The following is a 23,358-nucleotide window of genomic DNA, read 5'->3' on the forward strand; positions in this document are numbered from 1 at the left end:
TAGAAAAGGTATGGCTCGGTACAAGGCCAAATATAACACTTGTGCAATGGTGTAAATTGTTCTCAAGTGATAATTCCTCAGTTTTTTCCCCCAAGTGGGATAACAGCAACCAATCTCCCACAAACAGAAAATTAACTTAAGGAAACATTAGATGTTTATGGCAAATAATTGACAGAAATTTGACTCATTCATCAAGAAAAAAACACTTAATAGCACCAATTTTCCTGACAGTTGTCCAACAAATATCCATCTGCCCAGGCACAAAGGTCAGGAAAAAAGGGTAGAGACATTTATGTTTGTCTGGATTTTCAAACCTTCTCTGGGGGCAGAGCTGGGCCTGTGTCCACAGTAGACACAGGTCCATTGTTCCAGTGTAAGTGAGGTGAGAGGGGGTGCACTCAGCCTCCTGCTCCATTTTCCTGGAGGAATGCAGGTTGGACGTGCCATCATAGGACACCCACTGAAATCTAGCATTATAGCCTTCCGCAAACTCCTGCTAAGGGTTGCTGCTCTTATCCAGTGCAGAGGTAGACTGGAAAATCTACCCTCAGACTTACTAATTATTTTTTTCATTTTTATATTATTTTCACAAACTAAAAAGACAAAAGTAATGCATTTTTAAACATAAATATGAGCATTAATAAGGTCAAGCAGCAAGAAGTAACAAGCTTAAGTAGTTGTACAATTAAATAATCTAAAATTACTTTTACAAATTGAATAAATTTGAGCTATAGATAACCTTCTGCATACTTACAGTGCCAGATAACTTTCAGCTCAACCAATAGTTTTTTTGATCCACCATGACTTGTTCCTGGAAGTTTCTGCATAGCTTCGCCTTTTTTATTGAGAATTTCTATTCTCAAAGCACCTGAAAACAGGACCAACGACTCATTTGAAAGGCTCATTACATAGTTTTAAATTGAAGTTTCAGTTGCCATGGTCATTCGTAATGAAAGCCAATACTGCATTCTAGTTGTCATGTGTTTTGACAAGTTACTTGGTTCTCGGAGTTGCATAATAAAGCATTCAAAAGCAAGAAACTTTACAGTTCCACTGCAGAGAGCTGTTAAAAAATCAACTATGCAGTGAAGCATCACACTTAAAGAATGGGCAATTCTGCAGGGTATAGAGGAAAAACAAATTTAATGATTTAAACTTGACCAAAAAGTATCATAAAAAAAGGTAAGTAAATTAATTCTATTAGATCATCAATATAAACTTATTTGTAACCATGGTCTTAGGTTGATTTTTCTGGACTAAGAAAAAACAGATGTGCCTGCTCCAGTCATTACACTACTGACTCTAAATGTAAATTTTGAATTTTAATGGAGAATTACATTTGGTCTAATTTGTACATTCTGTATTCTATATACTGTTTATCATGGTACATTGCAAAATAAGTAGTAGGACCAGATTAGATGGCAAGTAAGAATGAAAATATACAAGTATTATTTAGGCATATTTCTGAACTCAATTTCAATAAAGTTAACTGTAAATTGTTTAAAAAGAAATAGTTAACATCACAGTTCAGCACTGTCCTTTCACTTTTAGGATTTGATCCTTGCAATTCTGATAACATCCTTGTAAATCTTTTCTGCACGTTCTCCAATGCTTCAATATCCTTATGTGGTATGGAGACTAGAATGACACAGTACTCCAAGTACTTTGTTTGCCCTCTATGGCCTACCAACTTGCATTGCTACTTTTAGCAATTAATGTCTGTATTCCCAGATCTCTGTTCCTTTACCCCATTTAGTTTCTTACCTTCCAAGGAGTTAGTGACCTCTTTTTCCTCCTACCAAAATGAATCACCTCACACTTCACTATATTGAATTTAATTTGCCATTTATCTGCCCACTCTGCAAGCCTGTTTGTATCTTCCGATATTTTGGTGCAGTCTTCCACAGTATTAGCTATACCCCCCCCAATTTGGTTTCATGTGCAAATTTCAACACCGTACTACCAATTCCTGAGTCAAAATCACTTATGTATATGGTAAATAGCAGTGGTCCCAGCACAGATCTCTGCGGGATACGACTTCCCACTTTGTGGATCAGAGAAACTTCTTTTAACTCCTACCCTGTTTACTGTTTCGTAGCCATCTTTCAATCCATTCTACTTGGCTCCTGATTCCACATGCTCCGACCTTTGTCATGAGTCTCTTATATGGCACCTAATCAAAGGCATTCTGAAAGTTCATGTACACCACATCTACTACATTGCCTTTGTTTACTATGTCACTTCTTCAAAGAATTCAAGGTTGGTTAAACATGACCTTTTAGAAATCCCTGCCTTTTTTATTATATTCTCTGACTAGATGTTTTGTTTTCTCATCTTTTGGCAAAGATTCTAGTATCTTTCCTACCACTGACATTAAGCCGACTGATCGATAGTTCCCTGGCTTAGTTCTATCTCCCTTTTTGACAACAGAAATTACATTTGCTATCCACTACTCATCTGGCGTTATTCCTTTTCTATTGATTTGTATATATGGATACTAGTGCTTCTGCCATCTCCTCTCTAGCTTCCTAGATTATCAGTGGGTGTAATCCATCTAGACCCTGGGATTTGTCCTCATTTTGACTAGTTGTTCAGTTATCTACTTTTTTTCTATCTTAACTGTTGTAATATTTCTGACTTCTACTAATTTCCTCTGTTAGCCTCTTCAGTGAAAACTGAGGCAAAGTATCTATTCAATTTCACTGCCATTTCACTATTAGCTCCTGTGACTATCTTGCTCATCCTTTAGTGACGTAACCCTATTTTAATTCTCCTTTTGTTACTTATGTGCTTATAGAATACTATGATTTCTTTTTACATTTTTTGATATTTTCACTTCATATATCCTGTCTTCCTAATTGTCTTTTTACTTCTTTCCTAAGCTCATCATATTCCCATCGTCATCCTCCCCTTTAATGTATAGGTATCTTGTGTATGCCTTTTTCTTTAGAGAGTCAATTTTGTCCTCACTTATTTTTCCATGGCATCTCATTCTTGGGTAATATGCTTTTTTTAAAGTGAAATATATTTCTCCTGAACTATACCAATCGCTCCTTTAAATATTGTCCACTTGTTCTACCTCTATGTATCAACATTTTTCTCTAGATTACCTCCCTTAGTTCCATCCTCAATCCCTCAGTTGCCTTTTTTCCAATCTATTAATTTGGTCTTCAAACTACATCTATCTTTCTCAATTATCTTTTTCTCAATCATCTCTTAACCTGACCTCCATCTTGAAATTGGGCAAGGGATCTCAAGTTTGGTTCAGAGAAAAAGGAAGACCTTTCAGTTACAGCTAACAAAAAACACAAAAAGAAAAATCATAGTTTACCCTGTCTAAAGTATTAAAAACAAGTACAATGCAGAAATCTCCCAAATCATTGGAGAGATAACCTGGTTAAAAAGAACATTCAATAAGAGTCACTGGTGTGGGTACTGAACAACGGACTTGAGAATTGTATGCAGTAATATAAACAATTGCCATTCTGCAGTAATGAAGATCAGTACGGCCACATGTAAATAGCAGGACCAAACTAGTGACACGGGAAGAATGAATGAACCAAAATGGCATCTGGGCATCAATATTTGCATGGTATTTGCCAATTACAGTAAATGGCTAGAAAATTGAAAGCTACAATAAGATAATTTCAAGCCCTGTGTTGGCCATTAGGTACATTTTCCAACCTATATTATGCAATAACAAAGCCTCAAAAAACAATCTGTGCTGCAGGCCAAGGGTGACAATATTATTGAGAAATCATTGAATGGAGTAATGATGGGAAATACTTGAATTTTTGAAGATAAATATAAAGTATTAGTTGAGAATAGGTTTCCTTCTCACCTATGGGTATTCCTGCTGGTCTGCTGTCATTTGCAATAAGTTCATCTCCTTCTGGCCAGGTTACAGATAGTTTATCAGGGAGCCTGTTTCAAACAAACAACAGGAAGTGTAAATCTCTATATATAAAAGCGAAATCTTTAAATACTAAAAAGATGAACGTGAAGTTATAGTACCTTGCCATTTCATCTTCTATGTATTTCTTGATCATAGCAACAGCAACAGTTCTATCTAGCTTAGAGATTGGAATGGTCTTCACCTCATCATACAAAGCTTGGGGTTCCTTTGGGGGAAAAAATAAAAATGGCTTACTGAGCTACAGTCACTTATTTTCCATCACCTCCTTTGCACACTTTGGGGGTAATTTTAACCAAATCCAACTAGCAGGAAACTGACTGGTTTGGGGCGTCCGCCCATTTAACACCCTGCCTGAATTTACTCTCCATTCTGTATGGATTTAGAGTATCTAACCAAATTGTGAAAGATTTCTTTACTTAACTGAACTGCCAAGGCAAATCCTGTTTGGAGGAAAGAACAGTATTCCTTGGCACTGTCAGAGCTACCATATTATAATAGCAAGTGCAATGGCATGAACTCTTGTTAGGCCACCACAATGTGCAGAAAGGACTGGAGACTTAGAGTCATAGAGTCATAGATAGAGTCATAGAGTTATACAGCACGGATAGAGGCCCTTCGGCCCATCGTGTCCGCGCCGGCCATCAGCCCTGTCTACTCTAATCCCATATTCCAGCATTTGGTCCGTAGCCTTGTATGCTATGGCATTTCAAGTGCTCATCCAAATGCTTCTCAAAAAAGGTCTGAAAAGGCCAAATTTTAGCTGTTTTAAATAACCACGCATATGTGGGATAACCTTATACTTGATTAATATTTGAATGAGGTATTCCATACTTTAAATAAAGCAAGATATAAAAATGTTTAAATACAAAAATAAGTGGATTTGTATATTAAGGTTAACTGAAATTTTGTCATTAGAGCTTTGTTAACATTACTCACCACAACTATTTGAACTTCTCCTCCAGTGGAAAACACATCACCTTCATGATCACCATAAAGAAGAAAACGAACTATGCTTCCATAAATTATTGGCAATGTTTTAATAGTTTTAACCTGAAAATAAAGACAGTTTTTAGTTTTAAGTCTATATCTTAAAGTTAATTCTACATTAACCAACATATGAGTAAAGTAAATGTTTTGTTGCCAATGTAAAACATCTTTTCAACTATAATAGTAAAACATGGAACTACTTTGCAACAAAAACGAAATGCCATAACCACAAAACCACATTGTTGTACACGGTTAACTTACTGCAATAAGATGCATACTAAAGTGTGTCCAAGAAATAACTCACGATAGCATATTCATAGTAACATAGTATGTTACAGCACAGGAGGCCATTCAGCCTAATGTGCCTGAGCTGGTTCTTTGAAAGAGCTAGCAATTAGTCTCACACTCCCTTGCTCTTTCCTCATAGTCCTGTAAATATTTTCCCTTCAAGTATTTATCCAATTCCCTTTTGAAAGTTATTATTGAATCTGTTTCGACCACCCTTTCAGGCAGTGCATTCCAGATCATAACAATTCTGCGTAGAAAAATATTCCCTCGTATCGCCTCTGGCTCTTTTGCCAATTACCTTAAATTGGAGTCCTCTGGTTACCGACCTTGATGCTACTGGAAACAGTTTCTCCTTATTTATTCTATCAAAACTCATGATTTTAAACACCTCTATTAAATCTCCCCTTAACCTTCCCTGCTCTAAGGAGAACAACCCCAGCTTCTCCACCCGAGTCAAACTGTGGCAGTGGACTTGAGAGAGCAGGGAGTTGATCGATATAACCTGGTCTGTGCGAGGGATCAATAACAACCAGCGGCTACAACGCCACAATTACTTTCCAATGTGTTTAACACAAATTAGATTGCATTGGCAGGGCACAGCAATCAACTAGTAATCATTTTGAATATGCACCCAAAGGACATAGAATTACCCCTCAAGACTCACTCACAGTCACAGACAGAGCAGGAAGATCCCAGACTGTGTCCCTGTCCACTCAGAGCAGGAAGATCCCAGACTCTGCTCAGTCACTCACTGAGAGAGAGGCACACACACACACCACACAAAGTCAAGAAAGAATAAAGAAAGAGAAAGACAATAGAAAGAAAGAGAAAAACAAACCTGCACCTCTCAGTGAAATTTTTTCATTTTGTGCTGTTGCTTCCATTTCTTGAAAACCCTACTGTTCCATGAATGGAAATTAAATTCAAGAGGTTTTTTTGTTGGTTAATTTCCTCTCCTCCTCAGTGTCAATTCCTTCAATAGCGTTAGGTGCCCTTCGGTACCTCGCCCCAGTGGTCATTATTAGTGAGCCTTGATAATAATTGTCAATATTATATTCACCACTGCGGGTGGGGGGGGGTGGGGAAAGAGAGAAAGCGGAATGGTGCATCACAGTCAAACCCAATCCTCTCCTTACTTAATGACCACACAGGCATACACTTTTAGCATGGATTGTTGAACATCCATCAGGAGTGGAAATCTGGCTCAATTTTCCCCTCTATAACCCAAGGTATACAGGCCAATTGTAGTCTCCCTACCACTGCCCTGGCTGAAATCAGCTAACTCACATCTCAAATATTTCTGGTCTGTATTGCCCAGCCACTCACTGGAAAAATTTACCAAACCATCAAAGGAACATTCAATAGTTCTTTATTTTAAAACAGTGATGTTGGTTAAAGTAGACTGACAGCATAAAGGTGCCAATTTATCAGATTTCAGATATCTCTGCAATAAAAACATCACTTTCAGCACTAACTTAATGAAACTATATATTACAAGTCTATTGTGAAATATAGATTACAAGACAAAGGCCATTTGTTGTTGAAAGGCAGTGAATGTTGCATTATATGATTCTGATTAACTCGTCGCCTTTAATTGTAAATTTGTTTGAAATAAATGTTTAAACTGACCAGTTTGAGACTTAGATAGCCCCACAAGCAGAAATATTTATCTTAATACTGACCATTATTAAAATTGGTTTATCCTAATTGTGTAATACATTTGGGACATCATAAATATGAACATCTCCAGTTAAAGCAGACTTGCAGTTATAGGCAAAGAACAATAATGGTGCGCCCACTCGTTAGCCGAAGTAGTAAGAACCAGAGTTGCATTTGCTAATAGCAAGTTTTAGAGGTACAGGTTGAGTTGTGAAGGACTGTATATAGTTCAGATGGTTTCTCTTACAGGAAGGATGGTTATTGATTCTAAAAAGTTACAGTCCCACCTGGGCTGTTCTCATGCACGTCCTCTGCACATAACTCTACTGAACTAGTCACTAAGCCATGGAATTAGTTGGCAGTCCTTTTCTCTTATCTCTACCTCTCCTGTCCAAATAAATGAATGGCAATGGGGGCCTAAAACAGAAACCAAAAATATCTTTAAAACACAGGACAAGGGGAAGAAATGGAATTGGTACAAAAAGATCAGAACAGAAGCCAATTCAGGTACAACCCTAGTACATACTGAAGTTTGCTAAACCTACCTAGTTGACTGTAGCTGAATTTTGAAGAATATCAGCCATTATATTTTCTTGGCTATTGGGCCATTTAGAAATACCAAAGTTACAGAAGTAAAAGCTGCTCAAAAGTGAGATTACCATACTAAATAAATATTTTAGCTCAAATTGCCTAATCTTCCCTTTTACCCGATTCCTCCACCTTCCCGCTTTTATTTTTACTTAACTTCTTCCCCACCAATATACAACTATATTATATCTTATTTTGTCCTGTCAAATTTTCTCACCTCCCCTATCCTGAAGCTGTTGACTCTTTGCTGGAATATGGTTCCACAGATTTGTATCATTTTTCTTGCATGACCTGTCACAAAGTGTCAGCAGGATATTTGACTGAAGTTGCTCACAGCCCACATCCTTTCCTCACCCAACATACACATGTACACTTCCAAGCAGGGACTAGTGGACAATGATAAGAACCCTGACGGAATTTCCCCTTCCTCACTGACAGGTGCCAAGGACAATTGTAGCTACTACAAGTGAGATCAGGTAACTAAGTGGAGACCAGGGATTGTACCAGAGTCCGTACAGCTCAGCTACTTGCTATGTAAACCCGCTAAATTGTTCGGGGATTGCTTAGTGTAGATTCTCTTTTTTAAAAAATAAATTCCAACTTATCTTAGTTATTTTCCTCTGCAACATCCAACAAGATGGACCAATGAATGGTCAAAAACTACCTCAAAGAGCAAATTTTCCAATCAAATGAAGTCAGTTGCAAGGTCACTCTTGGATGAAAATAGCTTGTGTCAAAACACTTAACTGCTAGCACTAGACAAGTTATCTGAACAGTCTACCAGTCAGAGGTTCTCAAGCATTCTTAGTGCCAAGGCTATGTAAACACCCATTAAAGTTCTGCCTCACTGGAGTGACTTGGGTAGTCAGTGCTGGTTGCCTTCCAGTCAGCAACTCAATGAAAAAGGAAGCAGCCACTAGCTGACTTGTGCTACAGCTATCAGCTGAACTGCTCATTACTGAGTTTGAAAACACAGGAATGCGTATTTCTGTAGAACTGGAGGAATTGTATTACAAGAAAATGCATCCTGATCAGCACTTCCCAATTGCCACCTGTGTTATCAACCAATATTAATTTTCAGTCTGTAGAAACTTACCAAATGTCCTGCTTTGAATGTTTTTCCATCCCATTCAATACCTGCATACACAGCCCAAGGACTTTGCATTCTTTTAGATGGTAAATCACTTCTTGTGATTGTGCCTTTATAACAACTGAACTTTATTTGCTTGTCATATTTCTCATGACATTCTTTAAGCCACATAGCAAATTCTCTGTCTATCTTCATCCTTTGCTCCTGAAAGAGGATTTGAAGTTGCAAGTTACAATCATTACTCAACACGAAATAAAATTACAAATAACTTTAACAAATTAGAAATTACTACCATTAGAGAGAGAATATTAGAGCCTTGAAAAAAGGTACAAAGATTCACTAGAATGGCACCAAGGATGGGTGGTTATAATTGTGAGGAAAAGCTTCCAAAACTGGCCGTATTCACTGGAACAGCAAAGGTTAAGAGTTGGTGTAACAGAGGGTTTCAAAATCTTGAAAGCTTTTGAGAGAGAAATAGTGAACTTTGTTTCCACTAGTTAATGAGTTCATAACAAGAGGCACAGACTAAGGATTATTAGAGGAAAGAAGGGGAAGTTAAAAGAAATGTTTCTACACTGTTATTAAACAATGAAATGTTATACCACAGCAGCTATTGAGATAAAGAAAAATGGGCCCAAAATTGAGATTTTCTTGGGCAGAAGTAAGATATCTCCAGCATGGAACAAGAGGCAGAATGTAGGGTGCAAGTCAGACTCAGTTATCCCACTTCTAAAATACATAAATCCCAGTGGAACTGGGTGCTGACAAAAAAACATGCCAGCCCCCCAAGCAAAGCATGAACACAAATGGCATGATAAGGAGGGCAAAACCATTATTTATATCAGATATACATCTGACCCAACCCTTTAGAAAAAAAGGGGCAAGTAACCTGCATGAATTATCAAACCAGAAAGTGGTTAACTTCTTAGGCTTTAAATATCCACAAATTTTGTCTGAATCATCATCTTCGACTTGAATGGTTAGAAAAATTGTTACCAATTGTGCTGCTAATAAAGATTTCTACAAGCTAGAATCCCTGGTCCTCGGGTATCACCTTCCCTGATGCTCCACTGAGGCCATGTGTCAGGGGCAGGAATGACAATGGTGTTTAGCTGTGTTGCGGTATCATGAACCTCTTGGGACTGAGGTGGCCAACATCTCAGGGATTCTGAGTCCCAAAAAGACTCTTCAGCAGACTTTCCACTTCAGACACGTGGACAGCTGGCCCTGTATCCTGGCACCTACGTGAACAGGCATTGAGGGGGGGCTGGCTGGAAAGGCCACGAGTGGTCATTAGGAGAAAGGACATCATGAAAGCACTTGTGCTGTGTCCTAGATCTATGTGTCCACTGAACAGAGGGACAGCAGGTTAGATGGTATCAGTTAGATCCTGGTGACCTAAAGCCCTCTGAAGTCATAGGGAAAATGCTAGAATCTATTAAGGAGGTTATAGCAGGGCACTTAGAAAATATCCAAGCAATCAGGCAGAGTCAACACAGCTTTGTGAAAGGGAAATCATGTTTGACTAATTTATTAGAGTTCTTTGAGGAAGCAACAAGCAACGTGGATAAAATGGATCCTGTGGATGTGGTGTACTTTGATTTCCAGAAGGCTACTACGCAAAATAAGAGCTTATGGTGTAGGAGGGAACATATTAGCTAATCAATCCTTTATCCATGCTAACAGGAAACAGAGTAGGCATAAATGGGTCATTTTCAGGTTGGCAAGATGTAACGAGTGGATCAGTGCTTCGGTCTCAACTATTTACAATGTATATCAATGACTTGGATGAAGGGACCGAGTGCATGGTTGCTAAATTTGCTGATGACACAACGGTAGGTAGGAAAGTAAGTTGTGAAGAGGATATAAGGAGTCTTCAAAGGGATTATAGATAGGTCGAATGGGCAAAAATTTGGCAGATGGAGTATAATGAGAGAAAATGTGAACTTGTCCACTTTGACAGGAGGAATAGAAAAGCAGTACATTATTTAAATGGAGAGAGAGTGCAGAACTCTGAGGTATAGAGGGTTCTGGGTGTCCTAGTACATGAATCACAAAAAGTAAGTATGCAGGTACAGCAAGTGATTAGGGAGGCAAATGGAATGTTGTCATTTATTGCAAGGGAAATGGAATATAAAAGTAGAGATGTTTTGCTACAGTTGTACAGGGCATTGGTGAGACCACATCTAGAATACTGTGTGTAGTTTTGGTCTCCTTATCTAAGGACATAATTGCTTTAGAGATGGTTCAGAGAAGCTCACCGTTTTAAAATGGTCTGTTAAAAGGTACTTTGCCCCAAGTTCTACAGCTGCATGGAGCACCCATTTTTCATTAGTCCCCGCATGAAAGCCTTCATGAGTCCTGTATCCCCATGATGTTGAGCGAATAAATAAATCACCCCCTTTTAAAAACTTGTCTTGGCCTCAAATTACATTATTGCTCTGCACTTTTCTGGAAAGTTTATTTTACCCTGCTTGGATTTGGCATCATCTTAAATTGAAAAAATTAATAATGGTATCCACATTCATGGGTTCTCAATGTTTGTCCAAAAAAAAATTGAACTTATACTTTACCTCCTGCAAAACAAACTAACGATTCAACACTCCCTGTACCACCCCAAACTGACCATAGATCCATTTCAGTTCTGCTTGCAGAGAATTGTTCATCCTGCACGCAGCTTGCATCCTCAACCCAAAGAGAGGAGAGGCCCGCTGCTTTTCTTTCAGTGAAGTTGCTTAGTCTGTCATAGTGGCTGCGAAATTCCTCAGATCTACTCATGCTTTGTTGGCCTTACTTCGCAAGGAGTGCAGTGGAAACCCCAATTACACGCATAAACAAGGTTTCCACTGCACCTCCAGCAAAGTGGGAGCAGGTCAGAGAAATTCCCTGGCCAGTGAATTCTAAAGACATGATTGGACTTCATATTAAAGTGTAAGGGAGCAGAATTAAAATAGCTAAAGTGACAAAACAGCTGAAGTATTCTGGGTTACCAATTATATCTGGATTAGCATTAATTATGCAAAAACACTGTTGTTTCAGAAACAGGCAAGCACACATGATGCTCAACACACAAAAAAAATCAGAACCTCTGTTCTACATCATTGATGTTAGAACCCAGAACCACACCATCACCTCCAGGCTCAACTTCTCTAATACTCTACTCACCGGTCTCCTGAGATCCACCCTACAAAAACTCCAAACTCTTCCAAAACTTCACTATCCCCATCCCATCTTGCACCAAGTCCTGCTCTCCTGTCATGAGCAACATTTTCAGGCTCCCCATCTTCCAATGCATTGAATTCAAACCCTTCTCATCTACAGAGCCTCATTCTAATCTACAAATCTTCCCATGTCTTGTACCTCCCTATTACATCACTTTTCACACCACCTTCACTGACATAGCCAACAGGCACCTTAGTTGTACACAAAAACTTTCACCCGTGTCTCCTCTGGCTCGCTATCAAAAGTCTCCCTAAAACCAACCTGTTTGACATGTCTTACGACTTTTCCCTTAACTCTTACTACTAGCCGATTACCATTTTCTCATTTGTAAAATGCTTTGAGATGTTTTACTATGTTAAAGATGCCACATAAATGCAAGTGATTCTCTAGACAGGACATATCCATAATAAGTTCCCTGCAAAAGTACATTAGTTAGGAGTCAGAATACCAAGAACACAAGAAAACACAGATTGAGAGAACACTATTCAGCCAATCAAGCCCCTTCTTCTCACAAACCATGTGCAATCTATCATATCACTAGCTGTACTCCACCCATTTAGTCTAAGATTCTCATTCCGATTAGGAAACTAACTTGGAGCACAGCAGTATTGTGATGCCATTCAAAGATAGGGTAGATTGCACAGGGTCTTTAGCAAGAGGGAGTTTAATGGGTTGAATGGCATGCTGCTCATCAATTTAATACCAGTGGTGTTGCAGTTTAATCTTAATGCAATTGTTGTCAGTAGACAACTTACTTTCATATAAAAAGGCAAAAATTAACAATTTTTGTTTCCCCGAAAAATTAAGCACATAAATTAGGTTTCATTACCTGTCCATTCACAACACGTGTGAAAAGTGTGTTCTTATCCTTCAACTTCAATTCTAAATCCATAAACGTCAACTTGTTGGTGCTGACCTGAAATTTATCATTGGTGAAAAGCACCCCCGAGATTCTGTTGAAACATTCCAGTGCCACCAATCCTCTTTTCTTGGGAGGCGCACAAAACTCAAAACTAGAAAAGCAAGGAATATTGTCCAGTATTTCTGTAGATGTTACATGTAGATTCTAGAACAGAATATACTTCATAACTTTATAAAATTCCATTATTTCTTTTTATAAGGAGGCTTCAATTAAGTTTTTTTGATGCTGTAAAGCTTCAACACCCATATACTTTAGCAGCCCAGATTCCTCTTTCCTTGGGCCTTAATGTGCTGCTTCAGCACTATTGCATCGTCTCTCATCCTGAATCCACAGGCATACAACGTTTCATGATTCTGGTGTAAGAAACAGCTCTTTTTTCAATTTATACTTCAAAAGAGAACCATTTACAAAATAAGATATTTTACAAACCAGCATAGAACTTTTATACAACACTTTTAAAACATCCTTACAGACCAGTATAAGATCAGTAAGTACTTATTTTTCCAAACTATTTAATTCTGGGGCAGGAGGGATGTGTACAAGATGGATGGGTTGCACCTCAACAGAGCTGGGACCAATGTCCTCGCAGGGAGCTTAACTAGTGCTGTGGGGGAGGGTTTTAACTAATTTGGTAGGGGGAAGGGCACCAGCATGAAGCATTAGAGAGGAGAAACATGAAGCATTAGAGAGGAGAAACAAGGTGCATAGAGGACTGGGAGAGACAAACAGCATTAGAATAAACAGCAGATCAGAAATAGGAGGGATCAGAGGGGAAATGCGAGGCAGACCAGGATGGGTTTGGAGCTCATGTGCGTAAATACACGGAGCATGGTAAATAAGATTGGTGAGCTGCAGACACAAATTGCCACCTGGGATTACGATACAGTGGCAATAACGAGACCTGGCTCAAACAAGGAGAGGGAGAAGAAAGGAGTGGGCATGGCAGTATCGATCAAAGATACTGTTACAGCACTGGAAAGGGATGATGTACTTGAGTGTTCAAAGTCAGAATCTATTTGGTTACAATTAAGGAATAGATGAGCTATTACGCAGCTGGGTGTATACAACAGCCCAAATAGTGGGAAAGATAGAGGAGCAAATTTGCAGGCAAATTTCAGAAAGAAACATGAACTACAGAGTAGTGATAATGGGGGATTTCAATTATCCTAATATAGTCTGGGAAAATAATATGATTAAGGGCAAAGAGGGGAAGGAATTCTTGAAATGTGTATAAGAGAATTTTCTGGAAAATTGTGTTTCCAGCCCAACCAGGAAAGAAAAAATGCTGGAATCTAGTTCTGGGGAATGAATTGGGGTAAGTGGAGCATGTTTCAGTGTGGGAGCAATTGGGAAACAGTGATCACAATATTGGGTTTAGAGTAGCTAGGTACAGGGAACAATCAAACGTGAAAATACTCAATTGGAGGAGAGCTATTTTCAGTGAGTTGAAAGGGGATCTGGCCCAGATGGACTAGAATCAAAAATTGGCAGGTAAAACAGTAAATGAGCAATGGGAGGCCTCCAAAAAGAGGAGATAGTTCGGGTACAGAGCAGACACATTCCAACGAGAGGGAAAGGAAGGGCATCCAAAGTTAGAGCTTCCTGGATGACTAATGATATATAGAGATTCAAACAGAAAAGGGGAGACTTATGAAAAATGTCAGGCTCATAATACAGTAGAGAACCAAGCTGAATACAAAAAGAAAAAGAAAATAAGAGGGGCAAGGAGAGTGCATGAGAATAGATTAGCGGCTAACATAAGAGGGAACCCAAAAGTCTTTTTTTTTTTAAATTCGTTCATGGGATGTGGGTGTCGCTGGCAAGGCCAGCATTTATTGCCTATCCCTAATTGCCCTTGAGAAGGTGACAAGCTGCCTTCTTGAACCGCTGCAGTCCGTGTGATGAAGGTTCTCCCACAGTGCTGTTAGGTAGGGAGTTCCAGGATTCTGAGCCAGCGACGATGAAGGAACGGCGATATATTTCCAAGTCGGGATGGCGTGAGACTTGGAGGGGAACGTGCAGGTGGTGTTGTTTCCAAGTGCCTGCTGCCCTTGTCCTTCTAGGCGGAAGATGTCGCAGGTTTGGGAGGTGCAGTCGAAGAAGCCCTGGCGAGCTTTTATAAACACAAACAGTAAACTGGTAGTCAAAGGACGGGTGGGGGCAATTAGGGACCAAAAAAATGATCTTGTGGAGGCAGAGGGCAAGGCTAAATGAATACTTTGAATCTGTCTTCACTAAAGGAGGGGATACTGCCAATGTCACAGTAAAGGAGGAGGCAGTAGAGAAATTGGATAGGAGGTACTTAAAAAGGTTGACAGCACTCAAAGTAGAAAGGTCACCTGGTCCAGATGGAATGCATTCCAAGGTTGCTGAGGGAACCTAGGATGCATCTGCAGGTGGAGTTATCGGGGGCTCTGGCCAAAATCTTCCAATGCTCCTTAGATATGGATGCGGTGCAAGAGGACTGGAGGATTGCAAATGTTACACCCCTGTTTAAAAAAGGGGAGAGGGATAAACCCCGCAATTACAGGCCAATCAGCCTAACGTCAGAGGTGGGAAAACTTTGAGACACAATAACCAGAGACAAAACTGTCACTTGGAAACACCTGGGTTAATAAATGACAGCCAGCATGGATTTGTTCAAGGAAAATTATATTTGACTAACTTGATTGAGTTCTTTGATAAATAATGGAGACAGCTGATGTGTACATGGACTTTCAAAAAGGTGTTTGCTAAAGTACCACATAATAGACTGGTTAGCAAAATTGAAGCCCATAGGATTAAAGGGGCAGTGGCAGTATGGATATAAAATTGGCTAAGAGACAGAAAGTAGAGAGTAGTGCAGATGACACGAAACTCCGAAATGTAGTAAACAGTGAGAAGTATACCAAGAGACTTCAGCAGGACATAAGCAAACTGGTGAAATGGGCAGACACATGGCAGATGCAATTTAACAGAGAAGTGCGAAGAGATGCACTTTGGTAGGAAGAATGAGGAAAGGCAATCTAAAATTAATGGTAAATTTTAAAGGAGGTGCAGGAACCGAGAGGTACGTTTACAAATCTTTGAAGGTGGCAGGACAAGTTGAGAAGGCTGTTAAAAAGCGCATACAAACAGAGGCATAGAGTACAAAGGCAAGGAAGTTATTGTAAACCTTTATAAATCACTGGTTAGGCCTCAGCTGGAGTATTGTGTCCAATTCTGGGCACCATACTTTAGGAAGGATGTCAAGGCCTTAGAGAGAGTGCAGAGGAGATTTACTAGAATGGTACCAGGGATGCGAGACATCAGTCACATGGAAAGACTGAAGAAACTGGGATTGTTCTCCTTAGAGCAGAGAAGGTTAAGGGGAGATTTAATAGGGGTGTTCAAAATCATGATGGATTTAGATAGAGTAAATGAGAAACTGTTTCCAATGACGGAAGGGTCAATAACCAGGAGGACACAGATTTACTGTAATTAGCAAAAGAACGAGAGGCAATGTGAGGATTTTTTTTACGCAGCGAGTTATGATCTGAAATACATTGCCTGAAAGGGTGGTGGAAGCAGATTCAATAATGACTTTGAAAAGGGAATTGGATAAATACTTGAAGGGGGAAAATTTGCAGAGCTAAGGAAATAGGACTAATTGGATATCTCTTTCAATGAGTAGGCAATGGCACAAGGGGCCAAACGGCCTCCTTCTGTGCTATATCATTCTATAATTAACACACAGGTTGCATGTTTTATTAAAACTAGCCTTTCCCACATGGTAATGCACACAATTAGTAAGAGAATCTGGTCTCTTTCTTACCTATCTCTGCTCCTGTTTTACTCTCTCTCCTCCCTTTCTCTTCTGCTTCACTCCCCCCACCTTTCTCTTCTGCTTCACTCCCCCTAACTTTTCATCTTGCTTTCCTTTTCAGTGGCATGGCGTGGTAGAGAAGAGTTACCAACAGTAGCAAACTGTATTTGGAGTGGAGATTCAGGCAAAAACTTGACCTTCAGCAGCAGCTTTCATGTACCCCTCCCCCAATCACTTGTGCTCACTCCACCCCCTTGCTCCATTCATGATACTACTTATTCAGCTTCCCAGTACCTCTTCCCCTTTCTATTCTAGCCTTTTTTTGTTCTTTAAAGTGCCTGTTTAACCTCTGTAACCTCCCCTTCCCCTCACTTCACTGGCTACAGGTTCCCCAACCTCAACCCTTTTCCTTTCTCGTCTCCTTTCCGACCAGTTTACCTCAGAACCTTTGATTGCTTCCAAAATTCAAGCTTCTAAAAAAAAAATCAAATTAGAATGAGAATGCACTCATGTGGCCACTCATCCCTCATACAGATGTTAATATTTAAATAATTTAGCTTTTCCAATATCAAAACAAAGGTGAGATTAGGTGGCTTCAAAATTCAACTTTTTTGAAAATTGAACTAACTGCAGCATGTGCAAACACTCAGTTTAATACACTTTGATTAATACACTTTTTTTTTTCTCACAAACAGCCTCCCTTAAAAAATGTAACTTCATCTGAATGAAGCTTTTAAAATTTGTCCTCCAGCTTTTCTTCAAATCATTTTCAAAAATAACTAAGCAAAAACTGCTAGAAGCTAGAGAAGAATATTTCCATTGGTGCAGCCAACTAAGCAGTACAGTAGCATCCTGGAAAATTAAGTATACTGTATATATTTTGACTGCATAAACCAAATTCAGCTCAGAAAATGTAGCCCTAGGTAGAAATATCAAGTCCAAGTCTTCATTTTTGGGAAAGGCTAAGGTTTTCAAGTAAAAAATCTCAATGAAGACATTAAAAGACACGACAATTCAATGGATAAATGTAATTATGTTATTGTCAATTTATCATTTTATTTACACCCCTATTTTAGTTGCTACTAACAAAAAAGCAAAACATTGTGATTTGAGAGAAAAAGGCATACAAGTACCATTCAGAATACTCACTAAAACAATGGGTGTTTTGTGACAATATGTGACATCTCTAATGCTGAATGTCCTATTACAGCACCACCTATAGGATTGACAGGTATATAATATTGAAATTCCTCATAAGAGCTGATTTACATTGGAGTTTTCAATGGAACGTGTGCTGCACATTCTGATTCTAATATTACTAGTTGACCTATGGAGGTATAGGTGGTAAGTTGCAGAATATCTCGTCTTCATGCTGCTTTTTTTCTGTTCTCTTCTGCTTCTCTCCCCATCCTTTTTTTTCCTTCTCCTTCTGCCCTCTTCTATGTATGAGTTCTTTTCTTTCAGGTAGGTGGTAGTGGAAGCATGTTGTGATATGGTGATGGAGAAAAACACACTTTCTTTCTCTCTCTGTCTGGCCTGTCGGTGTATTTTGCCCTTTCTTCCCCCCTCAGCTTAATGCACTTTCTAATGTTTATAGAACACAAAAGTGGCAACAGGTGTGTAATCTTGTACAGACACACAGACCTTTTTTGGGAAAAAGTAAATACTTCCCAAATAAGGCTTTTGAAATTTGCCCTCTAGCTTTTCTTCAAATAATCTGAAAAACAACTGAGCAGAAATTATGAGAAGATAAAGAAAAATATTGCATCAGTACTGGTAACTGAACAGTATCGATGCATCTTGGGTAATTAGCAACCTTGCATATGCTCAGACTAGATAATGGAAATTCAGCTCACAGCATCCCAGTTTTGGGCAAAATTATACAAATTCAAGTCTAGGTTTTGAGAAAGACAGTTGTAAAATATGTTAAGGAAAGCATTAAAAGACAATTCAAAAGGATAAATTTATGTACTTTTTTGAATATTTCAACATGGTTTAAACCCTTATTTTGGATAGCTGAAATTTCAATTACTATGGAGAGTGAAGTGTGCAGAAAAGCCACTTGGTGGTACATTTTGCAATAATAGGCACACACAGACATTTACATATAATCCCACCGTAAAGGGCAACACAAATTTATAACGTAAAAAAGTTGACAAAAAGTTGCTAAAGACAGAAGTACGGTTTTGTAGACAGGAAGTATGCAGATGCAAGATTTTTAAGAACTATATAGATTATATATCCTATATAAAAGCCTCCCCCAAATAAAATCAAATAATTTTCTACCTCTTTAGGACTATAAAGTTGCATGTGCTTTTGGTTGATTGATTTATGATACAATGGGTTGGAATAGTTTGATACTTGAAAATATTTTTGTTTTCAAATCTACTCCTCGAAAAGTAAAGAATTTTTCAAATACACATAAATTAAAGTAAGATGAGTTTCACAAATGCAGGATTTAACACTGAATAATCCTAATTCCTTTTGGTCAAATTTGGTACAGCTATTATACAATCACACAGCTTACAAGAGCTCCAACAGTGTGGCATGGATTAGTAGGGTCCAAGTTCACGTGAAATATTCCGAACAGTAAGTTGTAATATTTTAGCTGCAGTTTTATGCAAGGCGACCAACCAAGGAAAGACACAAAAAGCATACCAAAAATAGTGGGGAACCAAGGGGTAAATGAGAGTGAGGAACTTAAAACAATTAACATCACTAGAGAAAAAGTACTGGACCAGACGGCCTACATCTTAGGGTTCTAAAAGAGGTGGCTGCAGAGGTAGTGAATGCGCTGGTTATGATCTTCCAAAATTCTCTAGATTCTGGAATGGTCCCAGGGTACTGGAAGGTAGTACATGTTTCCCTCCTTTCTTGAATAGCGGGGTGAGAGAAAACAGGGAACTACAGGTCAGTTAGCCTGACATCAGTCGTCAGGAAATGCTGGAATCCATTAAAGCTGGAACAGGGCACTTAGAACATCATAATATGATTAGGCAGAGTCAACATGGTTTTATGGAAAAGAAATAGTGTTTGATAAATTTATTGGAGTTTTTTTTGAGGATGTAACTAGCAGGGTAGATAAAAGGGAACCAGTGGATGTAATATATTTGGATTTTCAAAAGGCATTCGATAAGGTGCCAGAAAAAAAGGTTGTTACACAAGGCAAGGGCTCATGGGGTTAGAGGATTGGTTAACAAACAGAAAAGAGTAGGGATAAACGGGTCATTCTCAGATTGGCAGGCTGTAACTAGTGGGGTGCCGCAAGCATCAGTGCTTGGGCCTCAGCTATTTACAATCTATATTGTTGACTTAGATGAAGGGACCAAGTGTAATGTATCCAAGTTTGCTGACGATACAAAGCTAGGTGGGAAAGTAAGCTGTGAGGAGGACAAAGAGTCTGCAAAGGGATATAGACAGATTAAGTGAGTGGGCAAGAAGGCAGCAGATGGAGTATAATGTGGAGCAATGCGAGGTTATTTACCTTGGTAGGAAGAATAGAAGAACAGAATATTGTTTAAATGGTGAGAAACTAATAAATGTTGGTGTTTGGAGAGACTTGTGTGTCCTTGTACAAGAAACAAAGTTAGCATGCAAGTACAGCAGGCAACTAGGAAGCAAATGGCATGTCGGCCTTTATTGCAAGGGGGTTGGAGTACAAGAATAAGGAAGTCTTACTACAATTGCACAGGGCTTGGTGAGACCTCACCTAGAGTACTGCGTACAGTTTTGGTCTCCTTATCTAAGGAAGGATATACTTGCCTTAGATGTGGTGTAACAACGTTTCACTAGATTAATTCCTGGGATGAGGGGGTTGAGTAGAAAGGGCCTATACTCTGGAGTATAGAAGAACAAGAGGCGATCTCATTGAAACATAAGATTCTGAAGGTGCTTGACAGGGTAGATGCTGAGGGGTTGTTTCCCATGGCTGGAGAGTCTAGAACTAGAGGGCATAGTCGCAGGATAAGGGTTCGGCCATTTAAGACTGAGTTGAGAAGGAATTTCTTCACTCAAAGGGCTGTGAATCTTTGGAATTCTCTACCCCAGAGGGCTGTGGATGTTGAGTTGTTGAATATATTCAAGGCTAAGATAGATTTTTGGGCTCTAGGAGAATCAAGGGATATATATGGGGATCAGACAGGAAAGTGGAATTGAGGTTGAAGATCAGCCATCTGATTGAATGGCAGAGCTTATGGCCTGCTCCTGCTTCTATTCTTAACGTCTTCCCAAAGCGGGGAGTTGGGATGAGGAGAGGGGAGAAGGAAATCATTCAGCCACTTTTGCACGTAACTTGTTGGCCAGTTACAACGGCAACGACAGAAACCTGGAAGGTCATCAGCCCATTCTGTTAGCCAACATCTAAAAGGGAAAACTAAAATATCGTATCACCGGCACAATTACAACAGCTACGCAATGTGTTTCCTGATAGCTCAGTGAGTTTATCCAGTGACTAGCTAGGTGGTCAGTAATCTGTGCTGTGTTAGTTGATTTCAACTGGGGTGGTCATATGAGCAACACAATTACTCATGAGCCTCAACAGTGGAAGGGGAGGGGGAAAATCATTCAGTATTCCTGCTTCTGATCTCTATCTAGTGACCCTTTGTGTGAGTACAATTGAATGTCAGTTAACAACTTGACTTTATATAGCATCTTTAATATAGAAAATGTCCCAAATCAGGATGGGCTTGGTTGTAATGCTCTTGCATCGAATACTCTGCCAACACTCCCTTAGAAATAATGAGTAACTTATCAGAAGTCGCCCCAGTGACTGTGAAATCTCAGCCTAGAAAAAATTATTAAGGATGCAGGAGAGGAAAGGAGACCTGGTGGAAAAAAAACATTGGCAAAACAAAAGTAAAATAGTATACTTAATCTTACTCTTCCACTGTGGTGTAGGGAATTAATCTTCCATTCCAAAAGCATTCAAATATTGGCCTTTTCCCTCTGGCCCCTTTATCAACAGAATAGCAGTCCTCCTCATCATCTTCAAGCACATCTAAAAACAGACAAGATAACAAAAATTCAACTACCTTTAAAAGATTTCACATTTCTGACTAGATGCAACACATTAATTCCATTCCCTCCTGCCATTCTCCAGCTACTACTTGGACTCCAAAGTACATTATTTACAAGTTGTTGAACAAACCTAAAAACATTACACAATACACAAATATCAAATTCACATAAATCCAAGCTTTAAATTTAGCTTCAACACTAAAATGACAGCCAAGACAAAGAAAAACAAGTCTCCATCACCCACAGTGTAAGTTAGTCTATTGTTTCATGTGTCATAGCAAGCACATGCAGCACATTGTCCACTATTCAGATTGTTGCAGAAGTTCCATCAGAAAACTGAACATAACAGCAAGCATAAAATGTATCACCCAAAAATAAAAGCAGTGATTTTACTGTCAAAATTCTTACAGCATGATACACAATTTCCCCCTTTTCTTTGGAATCTTCTCCATTGAAAAATATTTCATAAACCATGTCTGTTATTGCTTGTACCTCTTGCCAGAGACAGTAAGAAACTCATATCTATTTCTGAAATAAGTTACTATATAAGCAAAACATGGTTTAATTTCTACGTTTAAAATGGGAAACCATTAAAATGAACTTCTGTGGCAGTCTCATCATTGGAGAATTATTGACAGTAGTTCAGAAGATTGAAATATCTTGTGAATCTTAATAGCACATCAAATTAGGGCTGTACATTTATTTTACATACCATGCATGTTAAGACCAAAACTAAGATGGGCTGCTGGGGGGAAAAAAAAATATTCTGATCAACATATAAAGTAGTATAGCAGTAACTTTTTTCCTTCCCTCATGAAGCCTGCAAATGTAAGAATTTTGCAGTGATCCATATTAGGACACTAACGAAACCCCCTCTCTCCCCACCATTTGAACCAGTTGAAATGAAAAGCCTTCTTACTGAATGGGCAGCTAACATCTTCAGGGTATGTTTCTTTATCATACAGGAAAGGATGATAACGTATTATTCCTTCTACAACACCTTCGCCTTCTACGTGTGCTTTAAACTCAAAGCTGTCAGCAGCAGTGTTGATGAAAAGAGTCTGCATGTCATCTTTTATTTCCCTTAGATTCACAATCTTAGGGACTTTTCCCTTTTCAAACATTGAGATCTAATATAAAGGGGACATGAAAAGGCACGTTAGACTGAAAACACAATGCAACAAAAACAATTAAAGGAAGTTGCATCATCAGATCTACTTACAAAAGAGAAAAATGTTAATTATGAACAAATGTTTTGTTCTTTACTTTAATCTATAATTTTAAAATTATATTTAAACAATGAGTGTCAACAACAAATCAGGAGAACAATTTTGGAATTTAATAAGCCCAAGGGCACCAAATTAAATTTATACAGCAAAAACAGACTTAATGGGCTCAATTTTCAAATTTAAAAAACAGGTGGGTTGGGGCGGGGGAGCATTGAAAATGGCTACCATTTCAGACCCACCCCCAACCCACCCATTTCTGGTTTTCACCGGGGCGGCATGAGAGGCGGGTGACCAACCCGCTCTCAGGAGGTGGGTCGGGCCTTAAAACCTATCTAGGCGGCTTTAGGCCTCCATTTTTCACCAATTCCCGATTTCAACCCCAGGGCTGGGGTTGGATTCCCGGGCCTTCTGTTTTACCTCGTGAAAGGAGGAGAGAAGGCCAGAGACTAATGGGTAGGGGCCTAGAAAGGCACAGCTTGTAGGCCCAGAGGAGCAGGAGTGCTTCCCCCAGGCCTACCTGCACCAACACCCCCCCCCCCACCAATTGTGGACCCCTGATCCCAATTCGACCCCCCGCCCCCTTCCCACTCCGTTTTAAACCCCCCCCCCGCAATGAGTGTTAATTCAGCTCCCTGACACCATCAGAACCAGCAACTT

General features: G+C 39.2%; 1 protein-coding gene across 2 annotated transcripts in view; it reads right to left on the reverse strand.

Annotated features, from left to right (window-relative positions):
- The window catches only part of smchd1 (structural maintenance of chromosomes flexible hinge domain containing 1), a 217,336-nt gene that overhangs the window by 139,914 nt on the left and 54,064 nt on the right, over nt 1–23,358 (reverse strand). For both annotated transcript variants that reach the window (XM_067979701.1, XM_067979694.1), the window contains exons 10-17: nt 22,392–22,602; nt 21,335–21,452; nt 12,580–12,763; nt 8,535–8,732; nt 4,853–4,966; nt 4,015–4,121; nt 3,842–3,924; nt 755–868 (exon numbers count right to left, since the gene is read on the reverse strand). In XM_067979701.1, coding sequence (XP_067835802.1) covers nt 755–868; nt 3,842–3,924; nt 4,015–4,121; nt 4,853–4,966; nt 8,535–8,732; nt 12,580–12,763; nt 21,335–21,452; nt 22,392–22,602 — 1,129 coding nt within the window. The remainder of the gene's footprint in view (nt 1–754; nt 869–3,841; nt 3,925–4,014; nt 4,122–4,852; nt 4,967–8,534; nt 8,733–12,579; nt 12,764–21,334; nt 21,453–22,391; nt 22,603–23,358) is intronic.

Source organism: Heptranchias perlo, chromosome 3 (genome assembly GCF_035084215.1).
Source record: "Heptranchias perlo isolate sHepPer1 chromosome 3, sHepPer1.hap1, whole genome shotgun sequence".
Taxonomy (NCBI): domain Eukaryota; kingdom Metazoa; phylum Chordata; class Chondrichthyes; order Hexanchiformes; family Hexanchidae; genus Heptranchias; species Heptranchias perlo.